The 18,462-nt window shown below is 46.7% G+C and overlaps 8 protein-coding genes across 12 annotated transcripts; 5 read left to right on the top strand and 3 right to left on the bottom strand.

Annotated features, from left to right (window-relative positions):
• Positions 1–865: 865 nt before the first annotated feature.
• On the top strand, positions 866–3,562 carry FOXG_01358 (uncharacterized protein; the record flags this gene model as incomplete). The annotated part of the gene is made up of 3 exons (XM_018378177.1): positions 866–917; positions 1,461–2,412; positions 2,482–3,562. The coding sequence occupies 3 exons, from the start codon at positions 866–868 to the stop codon at positions 3,560–3,562; spliced, it is 2,085 nt and encodes a 694-aa protein (XP_018234038.1).
• A 3,262-nt stretch (positions 3,563–6,824) lies between these two features.
• Positions 6,825–7,743, top strand: FOXG_01359 (uncharacterized protein). Its single transcript, XM_018378178.1, has 2 exons — positions 6,825–7,472; positions 7,534–7,743. The coding sequence occupies exons 1-2, from the start codon at positions 6,969–6,971 to the stop codon at positions 7,597–7,599; spliced, it is 570 nt and encodes a 189-aa protein (XP_018234039.1). The 5' UTR covers positions 6,825–6,968; the 3' UTR covers positions 7,600–7,743.
• A 1,122-nt stretch (positions 7,744–8,865) lies between these two features.
• FOXG_18075 (uncharacterized protein) lies at positions 8,866–10,358 on the top strand (the record flags this gene model as incomplete). The annotated part of the gene is made up of 2 exons (XM_018398119.1): positions 8,866–8,929; positions 8,980–10,358. The coding sequence occupies 2 exons, from the start codon at positions 8,866–8,868 to the stop codon at positions 10,356–10,358; spliced, it is 1,443 nt and encodes a 480-aa protein (XP_018234040.1).
• Positions 10,359–10,668: 310 nt separating this feature from the next.
• Positions 10,669–12,000, top strand: FOXG_18076 (uncharacterized protein). The gene has a single exon (XM_018398120.1). The coding sequence runs from the start codon at positions 10,702–10,704 to the stop codon at positions 11,593–11,595; it is 894 nt and encodes a 297-aa protein (XP_018234041.1). The 5' UTR covers positions 10,669–10,701; the 3' UTR covers positions 11,596–12,000.
• On the bottom strand, positions 11,848–12,623 carry FOXG_18077 (uncharacterized protein; the record flags this gene model as incomplete). The annotated part of the gene is made up of 2 exons (XM_018398121.1): positions 11,848–12,061; positions 12,132–12,623. 2 exons carry the CDS (start codon positions 12,621–12,623, stop codon positions 12,035–12,037), a joined length of 519 nt encoding a protein of 172 aa, XP_018234042.1. The 3' UTR covers positions 11,848–12,034.
• Positions 12,624–12,788: 165 nt separating this feature from the next.
• On the bottom strand, positions 12,789–13,181 carry FOXG_01360 (uncharacterized protein; the record flags this gene model as incomplete). The annotated part of the gene is made up of 1 exon (XM_018378179.1): positions 12,789–13,181. The coding sequence occupies one exon, from the start codon at positions 13,179–13,181 to the stop codon at positions 12,789–12,791; it is 393 nt and encodes a 130-aa protein (XP_018234043.1).
• A 158-nt stretch (positions 13,182–13,339) lies between these two features.
• Positions 13,340–18,093, bottom strand: FOXG_01361 (uncharacterized protein). Of its 2 annotated transcripts, XM_018378180.1 has the most exons (6): positions 16,448–18,093; positions 16,261–16,368; positions 16,126–16,213; positions 15,905–16,063; positions 15,554–15,851; positions 13,340–15,505 (listed from the first exon to the last, which is right to left on the bottom strand). In XM_018378180.1, the coding sequence occupies exons 2-6, from the start codon at positions 16,307–16,309 to the stop codon at positions 14,711–14,713; spliced, it is 1,389 nt and encodes a 462-aa protein (XP_018234044.1). In that variant the 5' UTR covers positions 16,310–16,368; positions 16,448–18,093; the 3' UTR covers positions 13,340–14,710. The 2 variants fall into 2 exon arrangements, with proteins under 2 accessions (XP_018234044.1, XP_018234045.1); XM_018378181.1 differs by lacking the exons at positions 16,261–16,368; positions 16,448–18,093 and having other exon boundaries at positions 15,905–16,126.
• Positions 16,726–18,076, top strand: FOXG_18078 (uncharacterized protein). 4 transcript variants are annotated; one of them, XM_018398124.1, is made up of 3 exons: positions 16,726–16,935; positions 16,998–17,329; positions 17,383–18,076. In XM_018398124.1, exon 3 carries the CDS (start codon positions 17,438–17,440, stop codon positions 17,822–17,824), a length of 387 nt encoding a protein of 128 aa, XP_018234048.1. In that variant the 5' UTR covers positions 16,726–16,935; positions 16,998–17,329; positions 17,383–17,437; the 3' UTR covers positions 17,825–18,076. The 4 variants fall into 4 exon arrangements, with proteins under 4 accessions (XP_018234048.1, XP_018234046.1, XP_018234047.1 ...); XM_018398125.1 differs by having other exon boundaries at positions 16,741–16,935; positions 17,001–17,329; XM_018398122.1 differs by having other exon boundaries at positions 16,726–17,329.
• Positions 18,094–18,462: the final 369 nt, after the last annotated feature.

Raw genomic sequence — 18,462 nt, forward strand, 5'->3', positions numbered from 1 at the left:
CCCCGGGAAGCGTCATCTGGACAAAGTCATTCACCTGTTATCTAGCCGGTACTCTCAACCCACGCCTTTTTAGACCCCTGAAGCAAAACTCTAATCGGCATACAGCGAGTGCGAAAACGTTCCAAAGCCTGAAAGAGTTCAAGAAACACTAATCTCAAATGCCGTAGATAGCCAGCTCTGATGTCCCCGCAGAGCTAACATGTTTAACTCAGTTGTCAATTCCATATGCAGCGCTTCAAGGTCTAAGCCCCCTAGTGATGGATCAAGTTGTCAAGGCCTTGCAGGTAGTGGCAGATTCCTCGATTGACACTAGAAGAGCAGCAGCCTGTCTGGAGTTGGCAATATGTCAGTTGTGTGAACTTGGTAAATCCAATGCATACGAGTTCCCACAAAGAACCACGCAACCGCATTCAACTATCTACTGAAAGCCGCCTCCCTCGGAAATCTGTTTGCCCAGGCAATTGCGGAATGCCTTTCAAAAGCCTTGCAAGAAGAAATTCCCAGTACATATCTATTCAAGGATTGGCTCTACGATGCTGCACCAGCCGGCTCAAGGACAGCGCTTGAATCTCTCAAGCATGTCGATACCTATCTACACGCCAAAGCTCTAGAAGTTTTCCGATCTACGTTCTGCGGTAATCCTGAGAAATACTTTGGAAATGCCCTCATCAACAGGATGAGCGATTTGGCGACTGTTATAAATGGCAGGGGAGACACGGCTCTCCACTGGCTGGCGTCCACTGGGCAAACGGAGAGACTCGCTTCCTTAACCTCACAGCGGTTATCGAGTCATGTACTTAATATTCAAAACCATCAGAAGGACACACCCTTGCTGTGTGCTACCAGAGCGGGGCATTATACCACAATGGCGCAACTTCTTAGCTGCGGAGCAGATGCAAGTGTCACCAAAGCTGCAGGTGAGAACGCCCTGCACTTTCTGGGTAGTCTCGACGAGCAAGACGTTTACTCTGCAGCTCATATGCTGCTCGCTTCCGGGGCCGCTCCGGACGTAGATGCCACAGCCTACACAGGAAACACACTCTTGCAGACGCGACCAACAGGTGGCGGGTGCCCCAAACTTTGAGCGGTTCTCTCAGACAATCCACACGTCTTGCGAGTTTTATTGGAGCTTCGCAAGCCTAGTATGCAAGGCGCTCGGATCGAGAATCCCACCACGCTGTCGGAATAAAGACTGATGTTGGTATGGGTAGTGCGACTGCACCATACAAAGGTTTTGGAAGTGCTGCACGAATTCTTCGCATCTTCGGGCTTATTTTCCAACCTGAAACAGCTTCGGTTCTGGGTTGATGGTGTCCGGCAATCCTTATCCGAGATGTGTGTCCGAGGTTGCGTGTTAGGAACCGGGACAACGGGTTTCGACATGTCCCAAGAGTTTATACAGCTCGTCTACTACGGAAGCAATAGTTTACGCTATCTTGAACAAACCCTAACGTTCTTAGAAACGCTGTCCTCTGAGATTATGGACATGGGCTGTAACGGTGCTAGGAATGCGCTCTTCTTTGCCATTCGAGAAGGAAGGAGGGACGCTGTTCGCATACTCGCAATGTTCGAAACGTCTCGAGGTAAATCACTATTCGTGGATTCACCAACCCTATCGAAGAAACTAGATGAAAGAGGACAACAAATTAGAAACATCCCTGCCAGGTACAGACTGGGCAAGAGATTCCGATTTCGAGAGAATCCCCGACATCTGTCTTCGACCTCATGTACGCCTCGATCTTTCCTAACAGCTTCTTCTGGGGATTCATATGACAGCGAGAGCGACCAGGCATATGATAATATCCCTGAACCAGTGCTATCCAAGAAACAGCAACGGCGCAGAATGATGCACCGCCTCCGTGATATGCGGACTCCTCCGCCAAGCCCATATGGATCAGATAGCACAGATTTTAGCTCTAGTGATGAAGGCCCTGAGGATAGCGATACTGAAGATAATGGTGACATACGCACTTCGACGGCGTGGACAGCGTGGACGGCGTGGAACGATGCTCGCAACGAAGATGAGTGGAAGAATCCCAGACCGGCTTTACCCGTGACAGTTGATGAACCAACCGACCATTACTCTCTAAGCGGCTATGTGGATGCGATATTGCTGTCCGTGTATTACGGGAAACGGGCCATATTTTATGACCTAATTTCCGGGCCTGGAAGCAACACCATGCGGACAGAATCGCCTTTTCTTTGCTACGCTTATCACGATTGGCGTGCCGTTTTCGATTTAAAATGTCGCAATGATTTTCGGGGGTATTTTCTTCGGACAGCGTGGGATTGCCCAGTTGTGGATGTCAGAGGAGACCAAGAAAACTTTGTCGAGTTCGACGGAAGATTATGCTACCCGTTGGCGTACATGACGGCTATCGCGAGATCCGTGCATCGCGACATTTGCCTAGCGTAAGGCACCCTTGTACAATTTCACCCCTTTGCTACGAACGCTCTGCTGATCTGAATGTCCAATTCCAGTCACATACTCCTCATGGTCATGAAGCAGGGCGATATACCGGAGCCTGTCGGCTGGACGGCGAAGAGTTGGTTTGAGGACAAATGTCTTTCCCTGGACTCCTGCTCTGGCCAGTCGGCTCCGCTCTTCCATGCAGCCGCTCATGGGTGGGATGAGCTATCTGTTCTTCTCTTGGACCACGGGGCATTCCCGCAGAGGGCCTGCTTCTATAACAGCTCCGGTAAGATTAGGGCTAGTACCGTGCTTGCCCGACTAATTGTTACCACAAAGAACGACGAAGGGAAAGTACAGAACCTTCTTGCTACCGCGGCGAGCCAAAGCACGGAGGTGATAATCACTGTACAGGATGTTAGTGTCATAATTGGGCAGAGCCTACATGCAGGGGAGGATATCGTGTGGAATCACGGCGTTCTAAGTTGGAAGTGCTCTTCCTTCTCGAATGAAAATCGTGATGTGCGGCTCTGGCAAGCCGTCGCGGCTGCTAATTCATCGCAGAGGCAGAAGCTCCAGGACATGAAGGCAGCGTCCTCCGCTCTACTGATGGAGGCTGCTTGCCGCAGGCATCTCTACGCAGTAGCTACCTTGCTGGAGATTGGGGTGGACCCGAACATGGGCTGTTCCAGTTGGCTCATCATTTCCCCACGAATCACCGCCTTAGATATCGTCGCCTGGACGATGTACATAAGGTCGACCGATTGCGACGACAGCGGGCGCGCGCTCAAAGAGCGGGATGTGAAGATATCAGCGCTGCTTCGATCCTGGGGAGGTGTCCGAGGAGTTGAATACACAGTTGAATATCAGTTACTCATGAACATTGTGCATACATTGATCATTCCGATCGCTGGGACTGGTCTTCTAGTCTACACATTATACCCAATTGCGCCATTTATTCCCGTCGGTTGGCGTCAATCTTGGCGCCTAACAAAGCAATGCACTACCGACGACGACTCAAGCGAGGTCTTGGAAACCATCGTGTTCTTCACAGGCAAGCTCATGGCCATTTTTTGGGAGCTTGGCATTGCCATACCGGTTGCATGTTATATTTTTATGACCCGCAAGCCCATCGCCACGAGAAGGAAATAAACATCGCAGGATACATCATGGCGCTCATGATCGCCGTGGGCATTGGAGCGTTTTTCACCACATCGCCTTGCCTCACCGAGAAGACAGAAACGCATGCCAGAGATGCATTCTACTTTGGCTTGCTCTTCGATGGAGTGTTAGGTTTATTAATCACCGTGGTAATCATATCTGTTTCTTTGTGGTTCAAGTCTTATCTGGCTTCTGGCTCCTCCGCCCCCTCAAGTTGTTAGGGGCTAGCCTCCAAGGTGGCTGTCCTCCAACCATAGTTTGGAGAGCGACATATTCTTCACTCTGGAATCCGGCGACTGGAATAATGAATACGCTCATAAACTTTGTGGTGAAGTGGGATCGACCCTGGGAGATCGGCTCATTCCACTTGAGCTGGAGAAGCAGAATACAGCTTCAACTCAACAATGACCTTGAGAATTATGTTGAGTCAAATTATCAAATTTGGCCTGACGAGATCGTAGAGAGTCACGGGAATCAGGCACACCGTCCCCCGCAACGATGCTACCTGCTACGGTCGTTTAGATTGCTTGCGAGAAAGGTGCTAGGACATAACTGTTCTGGTTTATCTTCCGATGGATATGACTGGACGACAAGTAATGTTGATTTCATGAACAATCATTGCGGAGAGAGCGATTTACAGTTGGCCAGGTTGGAGGAGTAGGGAGATGCTCAAGCCTGTGAAATGAATTGTCGTTGATACAATCATTCATTGACTCTTCAGCGTTTTGGTAGCGTGGTTCTATCACAGATGGGTCAACTCATTGTTTCAGATCAAAACAGCAGACTTTAGCTCCCAGACCAGGAGCAAAAGCTAGTCTACTAGCCAAGAGGAGTGCAAATGCTGGAGAGAGCCGTGGTTTCAACTCGATTTGTCAGCTCGACAAAGTAGATTAGTTCGTGCACAGGTTGTCATTCTAATGAGAGATATGGGATATTCGTTTATTTTTGTGTTTGGTACTATAAACCCGTGGCCGATTCTTGACTCATTTCATATTACTGAATGCCAAATACCCTCGTATACAACTGGCGAACATGTCGTAAGACAAACGAACTTGTACTAAATCAAGTCATGAGCCAAGGCAGATTTCTGGTTGAGTAGTAGTAGCCCAGTCACACCTAGCTCAATGAAGTGAATGTTTCATGCTATCAATAATTTCTCACTGCCAGAGAGACTACTTTGGTCGGGAGGGGGGCTATGCGGTCTGAACAGACGCTGAAAAATAAAGTTCGCGGCTGCATTAGTTATCTGCTGTGTCAGGAAGTGTTGGGATAAGTTGGCCGTGACCCGTTTCAAACACCTCACTTTCTAAACTTACGGCCACGGTGGACGAACCCATGATACAGAGCAGCACCCAGCTCAACTAAAACATAAATTGATAATTTCTCAATTGATGCTCATCGCTCTATCTGTATCTCTACTAGGATATGGTTTCTGGCCGCGCCTCTTGTGCATATCTGCAACTCGGACTCTAAGCGCCGACCGTGGCTGACCATCTGCCGTCTCATTGTTTCAAAACGCTCTCTATACAACAATAAACTCACACCTAATAACCTTATTGACTGTTTTTAGCATTGGACACATGTGATGAACTGGGAAGGCCTCGGACCTATAAGCCAATAGTCTCGGAATGACAAGTGGTGCCAGCCGTATTTCAAAGTGTCAGGTAGTTATCATGACTGATCGCAGTTGTCCGACACTTGTGGGTTGTCTCCCTGCTTTTCTTTCGATGGTGCCCCCAAGAAGCGGTTCAGTGGACTCTTCTGTTTCTTTGCATCCTTGTCCACATCGACTGGAGGTCCTGGGGAAAGGAATGGGACATTTGCTAAGACGGCGAGAATACTCTCAATTAAAGTCATCGTCGTGTTGGCTATGGTTTATTCTCGTGTGTTGTCAGAATGAGGTCTGGAGCTGATCGCTGGAGTCCCCAGAAACTCGTTATAAAGGATATCAATCGATTGATAGGCAGCAGTTATTCAGGTTCTCAATCAACATCGACGTGAGTATTGGGTGACGTCAGCTCATGCTGTTGGTCCGTCTCGTTCACCTCAGGAAGATGCCAGATCGTTATGCAATGTTTTCCAGCCTCTAATCTGCCAAATACGCGAGAGGTTACCCATCAATTGAATTATTGACGGCATCAATCTCTACGAAACAGATGAACATCTTGCAGACATATCGATAGTAATTTTTATCTGAATGATCTTGTTCACAGGTCTGGTATTGAAAACGACTAAACATCCCCTTACATCTTCACTACCTATACTAGAAGTGCACCAGATATTTAATGAAGATCACAATCCATGCTTATTACATATTAAAGGAAACCCTACAGCGGAAAGGAGTCTGCGGTTGAATATCTTCTGATAATATTATCTAATAATTTTGAACATAAAACAAGGAGCTCCCCCAAAAGCAGCTCTCCTGAAGCTACCCACTTCCACCAGACTGTTACATTCTTATACTATTTGCATCAATTATCTGTCTTAGGAAGCAAAGGAAATACTAGAGAGGGACTGTATTATTACACTGGACTTGCTCAAGTGTTTTCGGAACCTATCCTTCCCGAACTCGGTAGTGGGATGGGACCTGGATGTGGTCAGTGCGTGCTATATACGAACTGTTGGCTCTTTTGAGAGTGTTGTTGGATGAAAACTATTATAGATCTTTTGGAACCATGTTAAGCTGCCTACTTGGGATGAACTGACATATTCCAGGCTGTTTGATATTGGTTTCGGCTTACCCTTGTCTTGGGGACCCTGGAAACTACGTCAAACGTTAACGTGGAAGTACTTAATGCCGAGGGAATAATGGGGCATAACCCTGTTTTAGAGTACATGATTGGTCCAACTTCATCAAGACGGGCCCTGCCGACACTTCCCAGTATCCATTATTTACCCGGGAGGTTCCTGACTCGGATATCCCTGCTAATAGCATGTTTGAGACTTGACATCTCTGTTGACCCCGTGATGCTTGCGGGGTTGGCTAAAACGAATGAGACGTGCCTTATAGCAAATCGCTTAATTGAAAGCTGACATCTAGTTTGCAAGGATTGCTGAAATAAAGTTTAAGCTTATAAAACACACGGTTCAAGAAGGTGGAGTTGTTGGTCACTTGTCTCATAGTTCGGTCATGCCGATGAGTTTACGGCATTACAGGAGACGAGGAAACGGGGATACCATCGAAAAACACAGAGACATGAAGAGAAGAAAAGACTATAAAGTGTCGAGGTTTCCCAAGTTATCCTTTCTTCAATCAACTCAACAACTCAGTTCGCTTCCTCATAATCTGCTGCGCAGTTTCATCCCTTACAACTTGATCTCTTTCTTCAAAGCTCTTTGCTTCAACTTTACAATTTTCACCAAGTCCGTGACTTACACACTATTCAAACCTTTCAAAATGAACTCTCTCACTAAACTCGTCGCCGCCGTCGCCGGATGCTCTGCCATTGTCAATGGCGCAGTGATCCCAGCCGAGAACGGCCTTCACACTACCACGCTCCAGACCCGAGACACAGCCAAGGGCACTGGCCATATTCTCAGCAAGCGTGAGCCGGTCACCATTGCTATTCTGACCGCGGCTGGTACCGCGGCAGTTACTGCCATCGTCAACGAGGCCGTTAGCGCTGCCGCCGCTTTTATCGGTGACATTTCCAACTTTGACGCTGGCCGTGAAGCCTTCACCGTTCAAACAACCGAGACCATGATGGCTAATAACCCCGACCCCGAACGTTTCCAGGCCGCTGCCTGCTATAATAAAGCCTTCTCGGTTGCTGATCCTGCCAACATTGACGGACAGTCCTCCGTTGAGTTCAGACTTGGAATCCTTAACACCGATTATGAGTGCATGTACATTGCTGCCCCTAACCAGTTCTTTACTGAGGGCGATGGAGGTCTCATCAACGTAAGTCATAATTGAGCCACATATCGAAGTTCATGCCCATTTTGACTAACGCTAAATACAGCTCTCCTTTACCCATACCGATCGATGCACTTTTGATCAAGAAACAGCTGATCTCACTTGTGTTTAAGTGAAAAGCACGAGAAATTATCCTTTTTAGAAAAGCTTTGTTCAAGCTAGGAGATATTGGTCAAGCAGCGGTTAGAGATGCAATAGTCTAGTCTTTACATCACATCTCATACAATATTACTAAAGAAGCTCATAATAATCCCCAATAGCCTAAAGACCTAGCGGAAACAGACCTGAAGTGAAAATATTAGGATACCATGTTACGATCACCTAAACAAGAGGTGCAGGTGTCAAAGACACGAGGCGCCTTTGCTGCTTGTAAGGCGGATAGTAGACTACTGTATCTTAACTTTATCTTTATGAATAGTCTAGTGCATTACAAGATATTAAATAGCCGTAGTAAGAGCTTATTAAAGAGATTATATATATATATAAAGGCAGAAGTACTTGCCTTTTGTTAATATTAATAGCTAGATACTTAAGATAGAATCTAGCACTAATAAAAATAAAACTACTTAACCGAAGTATAGCTAAGTTAAAGAGATTATAGATAAATTATTAGAACTGTTGTTTTATATTAAAAAACTACTTATTAAGGTACTTAGAGATTAGGGTAAAATATTTAAGATTTCTAAGAATACTATAATATTTATTAAATTATTATTCCCTTACTCAGCTTACTTTGCCCTTATACTTACTAAATTTCTATCATTTGGCTTATAAAGATGTACACCACTGCTTCCCCAACTTTATAAATAAGTAGAACAAGAAAAGCTTAGACCCTAAATTATATTTACTTTAGAGGATATTTTATAAGTTATCCTACACTTGCCTGAACTTCTTTAAATCTTAGGACTAAGACCCTAAGTCTTATTAAAGTTCCCCATGGTGATGTAAGCTATCAGCCACATGTCTCAACTGCAAATAATACTTCTGAAAGTTTTCTCGTCTAATGCCCTCGAATTCAATGTCAGACTCGATATTGGAGTCACAGAATCCTACCCCCAAGCAATTGGCGAGGTTAAGACTTATGGCTAAGAGCTTATAATTGCCACAGCGAAGTTAGCGAACCCCATAACCCAATCACCCAAACTTTTAACCTCGTGCACAAAAGAAACTTCTGCAACTCTGAAGATATTGGATATTGGCTATTCGCGATTGAACTATCATTCAGGGCCCCCACAGTGGCGGCTCGGTGAGTATAATAGCCGACTGTTCTCCTTTTTCTTTCTGACCTTTCTCTCCCTCTTATGCGATCATTGCCTACCCCAGGCACATTAATGAGAAACAAACTTTAGAACCAGCAATTAAGATAAAATACGTCAATATGTTGATACGGTGGCTGTACAAATTGTTTTGCCGCCAAACACGCCCAAACCGCAATGTTTCTGGTAAGTCCGTTCTACTTCTTGAACGATTTAGCACTAATGTATGTCTCAAGCAAACACAACCATCGACGAGACTCTTGAGACGATTGTTCATGGCGCCCATAACAAACCGAATGGGGAGGTCTGCACAAGCACTGGAGTCCCAAAGGTGAATATTCATAATCTCCCTGACAAGCCGAATGACGAGGACTGGACCAGCAGCATAGTTCAAGATGTTGTGGATCAAAGCAAATCAAACGTATTGAGAGAAATGACAGAGGTTGTCGACAAACCAGAAATTCATCTTTTGAACCTCCCGGATGAGATCATCTTGCTTATTATCAAAAACCTATATGAGGGATCCGACAAGCCCTCATTATTTGAGATTTTCGTTCTTCGCCAGGTGTCCCAAAAGTTCAGAGGCCTCATGAGAGACAATACCTTTCTGTCCCATGTCTTCTCTGATCGAGGCTGCTGCGAATGGTGCACAGGGGGGTTCCGGGGGAAATGGACACGCATAAAACCCTCACCCTACGAGCTGCACTGCTTCGAACACAAGATAAAAAGGTCTGGCATAGACATCAAAGGACTGGGAGGTCTCATTAGGATGGAACGAATCTGCAAGACGTGCCGACCAGAGTTTGAGTCTCGGCAACGAACAGGCGTCTCCCTGGATTGCAAGTTTGCAGCACGGACTGGCCAAGACTGGATGTACTGTTGTGCTTGCAAAGTTGAGCATCAAACCCTGTGTTTTCCAAGCGAAGTGGCTCGAAAGCAATCAAATCGGGTATGCATTGCCAGGACAGGCTATATTCGTATATGCGCCCATGAAGTATTATCTTGGGACGAGTTGCAAGCATCTCTTGGGTACGGACAGGGCGTAGTCACGAAGTTCAAGAAAGTTTGCAAGCATTCAAGCCACTTTTTTCATCACAACGACGAGCGACAGCTACCTACCGCTAAGGCTGAAGGGAACAAAGCTATCTGCACTCTTCACCTATCATCTGGAATTCACTCAAAGGAAAGTCTTAACGAAACCTACTGCCAGGGAGACGGAAGGAGCGACAATGTTGAATATCGGAACCATATATTACCACTTGGTATGACGCAGATGGCACGGGAGTCTGAGGGGAAGAGCCCGAGGGTACATGATGAGAAAATGGCGGGTCAGACAGCATCAATTTCTTATGAGGATTGTTTGGAAGACTATGAGTGCCTGCAATTTCGCTATACACGATCAATATTACCGAATGCGTCAGCACACAACCTTCCGGGACACAGTTGGTACCATGCAATCAGCCCAGAGTCTTATTCGTATGCTGGACCTTGTGGTGTACCAGAGACCTGCTCTGATGCTTTCTGCCGGAATTATTACTCTTCTGGGCTTCGCTATCGGCATGCTGATTATGGGAAAGCAAAAGGATATAATCACTTATGGAGGACAAAGAGGTAGTATGTATTATTAACATTAAGGCTCCTTTTGTTTTAAGTTAAATATAAGTATTTAAAATAATCAATTAAATTATATCTTCAAGCAACTAAAGGCTTACATCTTTTATTTCTATTTTCATAATTACTATACCTTCAAAGTAGTTCCGAAGGTAATTAAGATTCCTTGTTTGCTTTGTCTCTGTGGCGGCTAATGAAACGATCCTCAAAATGCTGTGCGGCCTGAAGCATTAGGCACTAACTTTGTCCCATCCTTCTGTACCGCTGATTCAAACTTCTACCTTTCACGACTTTTTTCCCTTTGTCCATAACCCCAAAGCTTCCCATGAAGAGATATTACCGCAGCCATGCGACAAGATCTAGCCTACTGGCAAGTGCACGACACTGAGGATGACTGTGATTTGGTCATCCGATCTAAATCTGGCCATGTATTCTACTGCCACATTTGTCCCAGTCAATTTATTCGATCTCCCACCATCACAGAACAGTACTTCAAATGTCTCGAGCTCTTGAGAACAGGAGAAGTAGAAATTGATGATTTCTACGAGGAAGATGCCTACGAATGGTTGTTAAATTGCTTCGAGCCTTTGATTGCGCGACTTGCGCCATCCTCAGAGCTTCAGGTCGTTACGCAGCCGACCTTGGCTCATTACTATTCCCCTGAACAAACCTTCGTCTGCCACCTCAAAGCTGTGGACGGTAAGCTACAGCCTGAACAAGTCGACACCAAAAACCATGGATGGAGTAGCCCGATTGTCAAATTCGATTCCGACTTCTTGACTGAGCTGAATCAGTGGACTCAATCCTACACTCCATCCCAAGTTCAAGTATGCTATGATCGACCGGAGGACAGTTTGATCAAACCGCCAACCTGTATCAACATCACTAATCAAGATGGTCAACCCCTCAAATGTTTCTTGAAGAAGTTCGGACTCTCCTTTGGCCCATCACATGCAAAGAAGGAACTTCTTGTATTGAAGAAGATTACCGAATCTCAGATACCTCCTCCACCTCAAGCGTATATCTGTCGCCTCGTGGGAGTGGTTCGAGAAGGAAACGGGCTTCTAGGAATGTTGTTCTCCTGGATTGACAAGAAGAGTGTACTGTCCAAGGCCAAAGCTTCTGCAAGCTCCCCAGAGTTAAGAAAAAACGTTGGGCAACTCAAATTCGGAATCCACTTGACAGTCTTCACGAGAATGACATTATATGGGGAGATGCCAAAGGGGAGAATGTTCTTATAGATCAGAATGATGATGCCTGGATCATCGACTTTGGTGGAAGCTACACTATGGGCTGGGTTGATGAGGACAAGGCTGGGACACTGGAGGGCGATGAGCAAGGTGTTGCGAAGATCTTGGAACTTCTGGAGTAGTCTGAGCTATGGAATAGTTGATAGTCTTGGCAATCTCTTAGGAATTGTATATTGTCGGGGGTGAGCTTTGACTACTGGATCGGTACTTGCATTAGGGGAGGTGGCTAGTTGGTATACTGCCTGAAACCTGTTTATAAAAGTGTTGTTTTGGGATGATAGACCTGACAGCTGATACTTGCATTGCGCGCCTTACTTGTACAAGGGGAGGAGCGTTAGGTAGTGTTCTTATTCGAGATATCTGGTCATGTATCAATCTAAAGTTTAGTGATTGCTGCCTCTCGTCTCCCTAAGCGCTTTTCATAAGTTCATTAGAAGGCAGACCGAGTTCGGACATCCTATCACCTGTCAGTATGCAGACCCTATGCCAGGACTAGAAGGGAGGAAAAATATCAGATTAAAACGTACAGAGACTTTACGTTCAATGTCCCTCACGGAGCGATCGAGCTTGTCTGCAATTTGTTGCTTCTTGTCTGCAGGAAGTAGCCGATACCGCTCGCATAGATCTCCATCTATGAAGCCCTTGATCGGCTCATAATAGCTACGATACATCAGATGGTCACGGCCAACAGGCGACGGGTCAAGAGTACGCATCTGCATCTCTAGCGTGTGAAAGAATTCAGCGTCCTCGCGTGTGACGAAGGGGATGAGCACGCCGATGGTGCCTTGTAAACCGCTCCAAACGAGAACATCCTGCCCGCCTACGATAAGATTGCCCTTGGCGATGCTGGTGGGTATATCATGGGCGAAGAAATGTGCCACTGAGTCAAATCGGTTTGGCGCACCGTTAAGGTAATTCCGTGCATAATCTCCAACGTGATGGCTCGTCTTCTTGGGACAGCGCACAATCCAGATATTACCGAATTTATCACCACCAACCACCGATTCGTGGTCTACCATAGTCGTACATGTCGTCCACCGTGCCAGCTAAATGGGCGGACATGCCAACCGCGGTTCCGCCACCCCATACCACCAGCGTGCCCTCAATATGGCCGTGGCCACTTGACGGCAGCGGAAGTTTGAACAGGTGAAAGAGGGCGTCATTTGCAGCTTGCACAACAGTTGTCAGCGCAGCGGCATCAGGAAGTGGCAGGTTTGCTGGGACTTTAAAAATGCCAATTGGCGGTCTGGAGAGGAGATGTACGACTGATGGGTTCCCCAACGAAGGGGTTGGTCATCCTCGTGGCTAGTATAGCCGGCTACAATGTCACCGACCTTGAATCCAGAGCCATTTAGCCCCGGGGTTTCAAGGACTCGGCCACAAAACTCGTACCCGAGGACAAAGTTGCGGAAACCAATATAGTTCACTATTCGGAGATCGGAAGGGTTGGAGCCGGAGAAGAGAACTTCGATCAGGATCTCGCCCTCTGCTGGCGTGGGAGCCGGGAGATCCCGCCGAACAACAACGTTGCCTTCGTTGTCGGCATAAAGCGCGGAGCCAGGGATGTTAGTCGTCATGTCTGTTGATGTTTTGTGGGTTTTATACTGATGTGTTTAATTGAGGTAGAAACTGAGAGGAGTTCGCACACGACAGAGGAGATTGTGAGGATGAGGAACCACCCTGAACAAGCAGGAAATTTCGGTCTTTTTGTACTGCGTAAGAGGCTTCTGCTACTCTCCGGTCTGAGCTTCAAGACCAAGTCCGCAAATCTTCGCAGACTTGCGGACTTCTGAAAAACTAAAAAGGGCAATGCGATGGTAACAAGGGGCCAAGAGCTAGATGGATCTACAACGCTGGAATAACGGGCAGGCTTGGCGTATTTGCTTCAATTACTCCAGAATAAAGATGCAATAGTAAACCTTGCAGTGTGACCATAAGTGATTGCGTTTATTCTACCATCTTTGAGGCATCCTAGTGTGAAAACGCTCCGAGACTGGAGGCAGAAACTCCCGGGATAACTCTTTACGCTCAGTAGAACTATCACTTGCCCAAATCTCAAGGCCTAAGAAACAGAGGCTATTCTGACTAGGGCTACTCTCTAAAAGTTGACGTCCTATCTATCCGTCAGACAAGGACTCTCCTGGGTCTTACGGCTATACAAAGTAGATAGTCTACCCTTAAAATAGGCCGATAGGAAGGGAGGCCCAAGGTTGGGTGTGCAGGGTCATGGTGCGATTTACTGACACGCCGGAGTGTTTTGTAAATTCCAAGAGCGGGATGGATAAGCATTCGCTAAGACGAAGTGATGTCGATTACTCGGGGGAAAGTCGGAACGGATACCCGAGTCTATATCCCCATGTAGCTTTGGGGTGCCCACTTGGGTTAATAATCCTCAAGAATTAGATAGCCATGGTGCTGCGTCTGTCTGATTTTATGTCGCAACGGCGGAGTTGATGACATGTGTTCTGGCCACCCAAAAACTCCCTCGGCGGGCTGACACACAGCAAAACACGGGTTCCCGAAGAGTGTTACTCTACTCTGATTTGGTTATCTTCGAGATCACCAGCACTCTTAGGTCAGCCAGCGCTTCCAAACCGGTCCTTCAATTATGACCGTCGTGCTGTCGTGTTTTCGCCGTTATTGTCGTCTCGGTGGTAGAAACCAGGTTACGCTCGTTCCACTCACAGAGCTGAATCAGGGCCCCAGGAACTTGGACGCCAATCTTCGTCCGTAGGCGGCGGAGTTCATGGGGCCGGGACGCTAACCAAACATCCTCCCACTTCCCGCATGAAGATCTGCCAAGGAATATTAGGTAGTACCTTGCAGAACGAACCACGCTGCTGTTATGTGCTAGCGCGGAGAAGGTAATGTTTGCTTTGCCGTGAGTTATCTTGATCTCCATCAATGCGGCAGAAATATCCTCATGCTAGAACTTGTTCGACACCAGAGTTAAGCGCAAGACTGAAGAAGCTGGAGACATTCCTCAATCTCCCACTGAACATTTTCAGTGTCATGTAGTGATGAGAGAACTCCTGTTCTCTAATCTAGAATAGCATCCTAAGCTTGTCCTAAATCTACCTAAGTCTTCTCCTAGCTTAGTGTAGATTTATTCATGTGGATTTACAGGACCTAAGATATTTTCTAAATGCCGCATGGCCTCGTCTGTGAACGCAGGTGGAACTCTCCCCTTTCCACAAATGGGCAGCCCAGCGATGTTCGATAGCTCATCATACCACCGAAGCAGATCACCATTCTCAAAGCTGACGGCATGAAATTCGATCCCCTGCTCTTTGGTATGCTCTTCCCATGACCGTTCCCAGTCTTCCTGCTCTAGAGCCGTTGGAAGTGGCAAAGCATTCCTACCAGAAAACACTCGTGCCAGCGCAATAGCTTGATACTCGTAGCTGCGAAACGCAAGTGTTTGTCCAAAGCCTATGATACCAAGTGTAGGATGATCCCGAAAGAACGTATGCAAGAAGCTTCCGTTAAGCTTCTCTTTGTCGTAGTTATACAGGTGTCCTCCGTTGGCCTGAATGTTCCAGAACGGAAACGAGGGCTTGTAACCAGTGCAGTAGATAACCTGATCAACATCTTCGAGATATGAATCGTCTTCGAACATGATGTGACCTCTCTCAGCCACATATCCTTTAATAACAGGTCTCCACTCAATGCCTGGTTTAGGCTCTGGTCCCTCCCAGATGGACTTGTGTCGTCTTGAGACATATACTGGTAGTCGAGCAACTTTGAGGATTTCGTCGGCTATATCTCGGCCAGATAGAGCATTGCCAACGATGAGTATCTTCTTGTCATTGAAAGGATGAGGCTGGCGATAGTACTTGGAATGCATGACGCGGCGTGGATATTTCGCGATGTATTGGCTTAGTCCTTTGACCTCGGGGACCTAGTAAAATGTCAGTTACGTGAAGAACAGAGGCAATTTTAAACATACGTAGGGAACAGAGAATTGACCATTAGCAATTATAACAGCGTCGAAGACCTCCTGCCACCACTCATCGACGTCCTGATCCATATTATGCTTGCGCAAGGTCAACCTCCAACGGTATCGTCCACTTTCTGTTGATATCTTGCTTAGATCCTCAACGGTAGTGTTGAGTACCAGAAGATCTTCCATTCCGTGAAGTAAGTAGTAGTTCTGAAGATATTCCCGGGGGGTCTCGTGAGATACAAAAGGGCCATAAGGGAATCTCTTGTCCGAGAAGGACATGGCTATCTCTGGAACGGTCGTTCTGGGCTGTGTGAGTTCTGGCATATCAAATTCAACACATATCATAAGACTTACGTCAAGGAATCATATATTGGAGTGGATTGAAAACGCTCTTGCTCGTTATTTGGCACTGTCTGGGGCAGCTTGTCGGGTATCTCCAGTGGAAGGTCAACTTTCGGGGGCAGAGCTCCAGGCTGGATAGGTGGCGGCGTGGAAGGAGCTGCGTCGTATAACCTAGGTTTGAAACCCATTGTCAGTACTTCAGAAGTCTCAGCATGGGTAGAGATTTTAGCAACCATGTTCCGCCAGGAGTTCCCCTCCTCTCAAAGACTGTGATCTTTTTAAAGTACTGTTCAGCTTTGAATGCGGCTGCGGCTGCAGTACCTATCTTGGTCAGTATTCAGTTATGCAACATGGTTGAAGTTGATCACCTGATGCGCCGGCTCCAATTATAGCAACAGACCTGAGGTCCTTCACCATTTCTGATCAACGGCAGAAACGTCAAGATTATTCGAGCTTTAGCCAGCGCCGAAGGTACGCTTAATGTTGTTAGCTATGATGCTTTTCAAGTACTGTGATTTAATTTCTATTCACTGAAGCAAGCAAAAGACACCATACCTTGATAGGGGATGTAACTTATCAAAAGGTCTCCTAAGCTTATGCTCGGTTTACCCAAGTTGTTTCGGGCCTTATGATCGAGGGCTTTAATTGGTGTTCTTAACTCCTGTAGTCTTACTATCTCAATTTGCAGTCTTGCAGTGAGATGCACGGAAGTTTGTGATCCTTATATGTGGAGATAAAGATGGGTCATTCAAGATGGGTCGATCTCATACGATCAGACCACCAAGCTGATGATGTGCCGACTATCAGGAGCAGAGTTGTTTCCAACCATTCAACAAATACTGATACATATTATTTTCCAGTTTGATAATATAGTGCGGCGCCTATTATACAGCCTGATAGCCTTGACATAATCCAAAGAACCAAACACCCAGTCCCCTAAACAGTCTGGCTCAAATCCTTCATCAACTGGAAGGCTCCAGGCGTCTCAACCCAAGATGCAAGACAGTACCCAATCATAAGACAAGCCTCCTCTTTCGTTTCGTGTGAGTACATCCCAGGTCTTTGCGAAGCTGCCGATACTGGACTACTCAACATCAAGCGCCAGAAGTAAGGGTTATACTCATTCACAGATCTGTAAAGCTTAACAATCTGGTCCTTGACCTTCTTGATAAGCTTGGAGAGATGCTCTGTGCTACCCAGCAGGATATCCGGACGTGCCGCCACAGCGCTGCCGACAAGCTCACTGCGAATGAGTCCCACGATCTCTGGTGGGATAGTACCGTTGAGAGCCCGGGTGGTGTTCTGAGCAGACTGCAAGTCAAGCAGAATTCTCACTTTGATCAACGTCACAGCTGCCACATGGCCTAAGCTGAGATATTTCCCGTTTGACCAAGTCTCCAATGGCTCCTCCAAAATATCCGCATCTCTGATATCCAGGTATGGCTGGTCCATGTCACCCCAATCATACTTTGACTCTGAGCCGGTAGTAGCGTACCACTTGACGAAATCGTAGGCTTCCTGATCCCTGTTGAGCCGGATGTACAAATGCGGCACAAGATCCCTCACACCCATGTTATCGCCCCGACAAAGACGAAGCATATCAAGAAGGTGATCCAACGCCTCCTGCACCGCGTCAATTTTACCTCCAGGGGCTCCAAAAACCTGAAGCAACACGTCGACCATATGATATCGGGAACGCATATAAGCACGCGTCTCATGAATACCCCAAAAATGCCCAACGCCATTCTCGAAGATGTTCGGAGGAGTAAACATATCTCCTGGATGATCACGAAGTTCTTGTTCCTCCTTCTCTACCGCCTTGCGTGCTTTTTTGATGATGGTGCAGCCATTTTTGTGATGGCTTCGGTCAGCTGTTTGATGGGATGCTCCGCAGTAGTACACGGCCTTGCAGCTCGAGCAACGCCTCAGTAGATCTTTGTCTATTTCGCTACAGGTCTCCAGCTGGCAGACTCGAGGAGTGAGCTCGCGTGGTTCTGGCAATGGCATGACGCGTTGTGGTGTGCTTTTTGCTTTTTTTGGGTTTGATCCGAGGCGGGGGAAGTGAAAATTGGTATTTTGGCTATAACTTGAGGATGAAACGTTTTTAGGATGAGAGTTGTATGTGGCTTGCAGCTGTATGTGACATGAACGTAAGAAATAATATATTATAAGATGAGATGGGGTTACTTTTTGACGGTGATGATATAATTGATCGGATGCTTGAGGCAAGGGAGGGGCATCACCAGACTCGCACGTGACCAATCTCTTGGTCGGCTCGGCAGATAGGATAAGGTTAAGCTACGCGTATTGTCATCGACCGTATAGAGTTTTCCATCAGGCATTTTCAACTGACAGGTTAAGTTTCCGGGGTGAGATTGAATATTTATCCTTCTAGCGCTTTTTCACACACGTTCAGGATGTTCAAGATGTGAGAAATAAACAGCCATTTCTCCCTTGTCTTATCAAAGCTTTATCAGACTTGCAGGTCCTTGGGCTTTCGGGTTATTACCGTTCTATAGCCATTCCTGCATTTGCTCCCCCCAATAACAAGTTACAAAAATCTTAATCGA

Source organism: Fusarium oxysporum, chromosome 1, assembly GCF_000149955.1.
Source record: "Fusarium oxysporum f. sp. lycopersici 4287 chromosome 1, whole genome shotgun sequence".
Taxonomy (NCBI): Eukaryota; Fungi; Ascomycota; class Sordariomycetes; order Hypocreales; family Nectriaceae; genus Fusarium; species Fusarium oxysporum.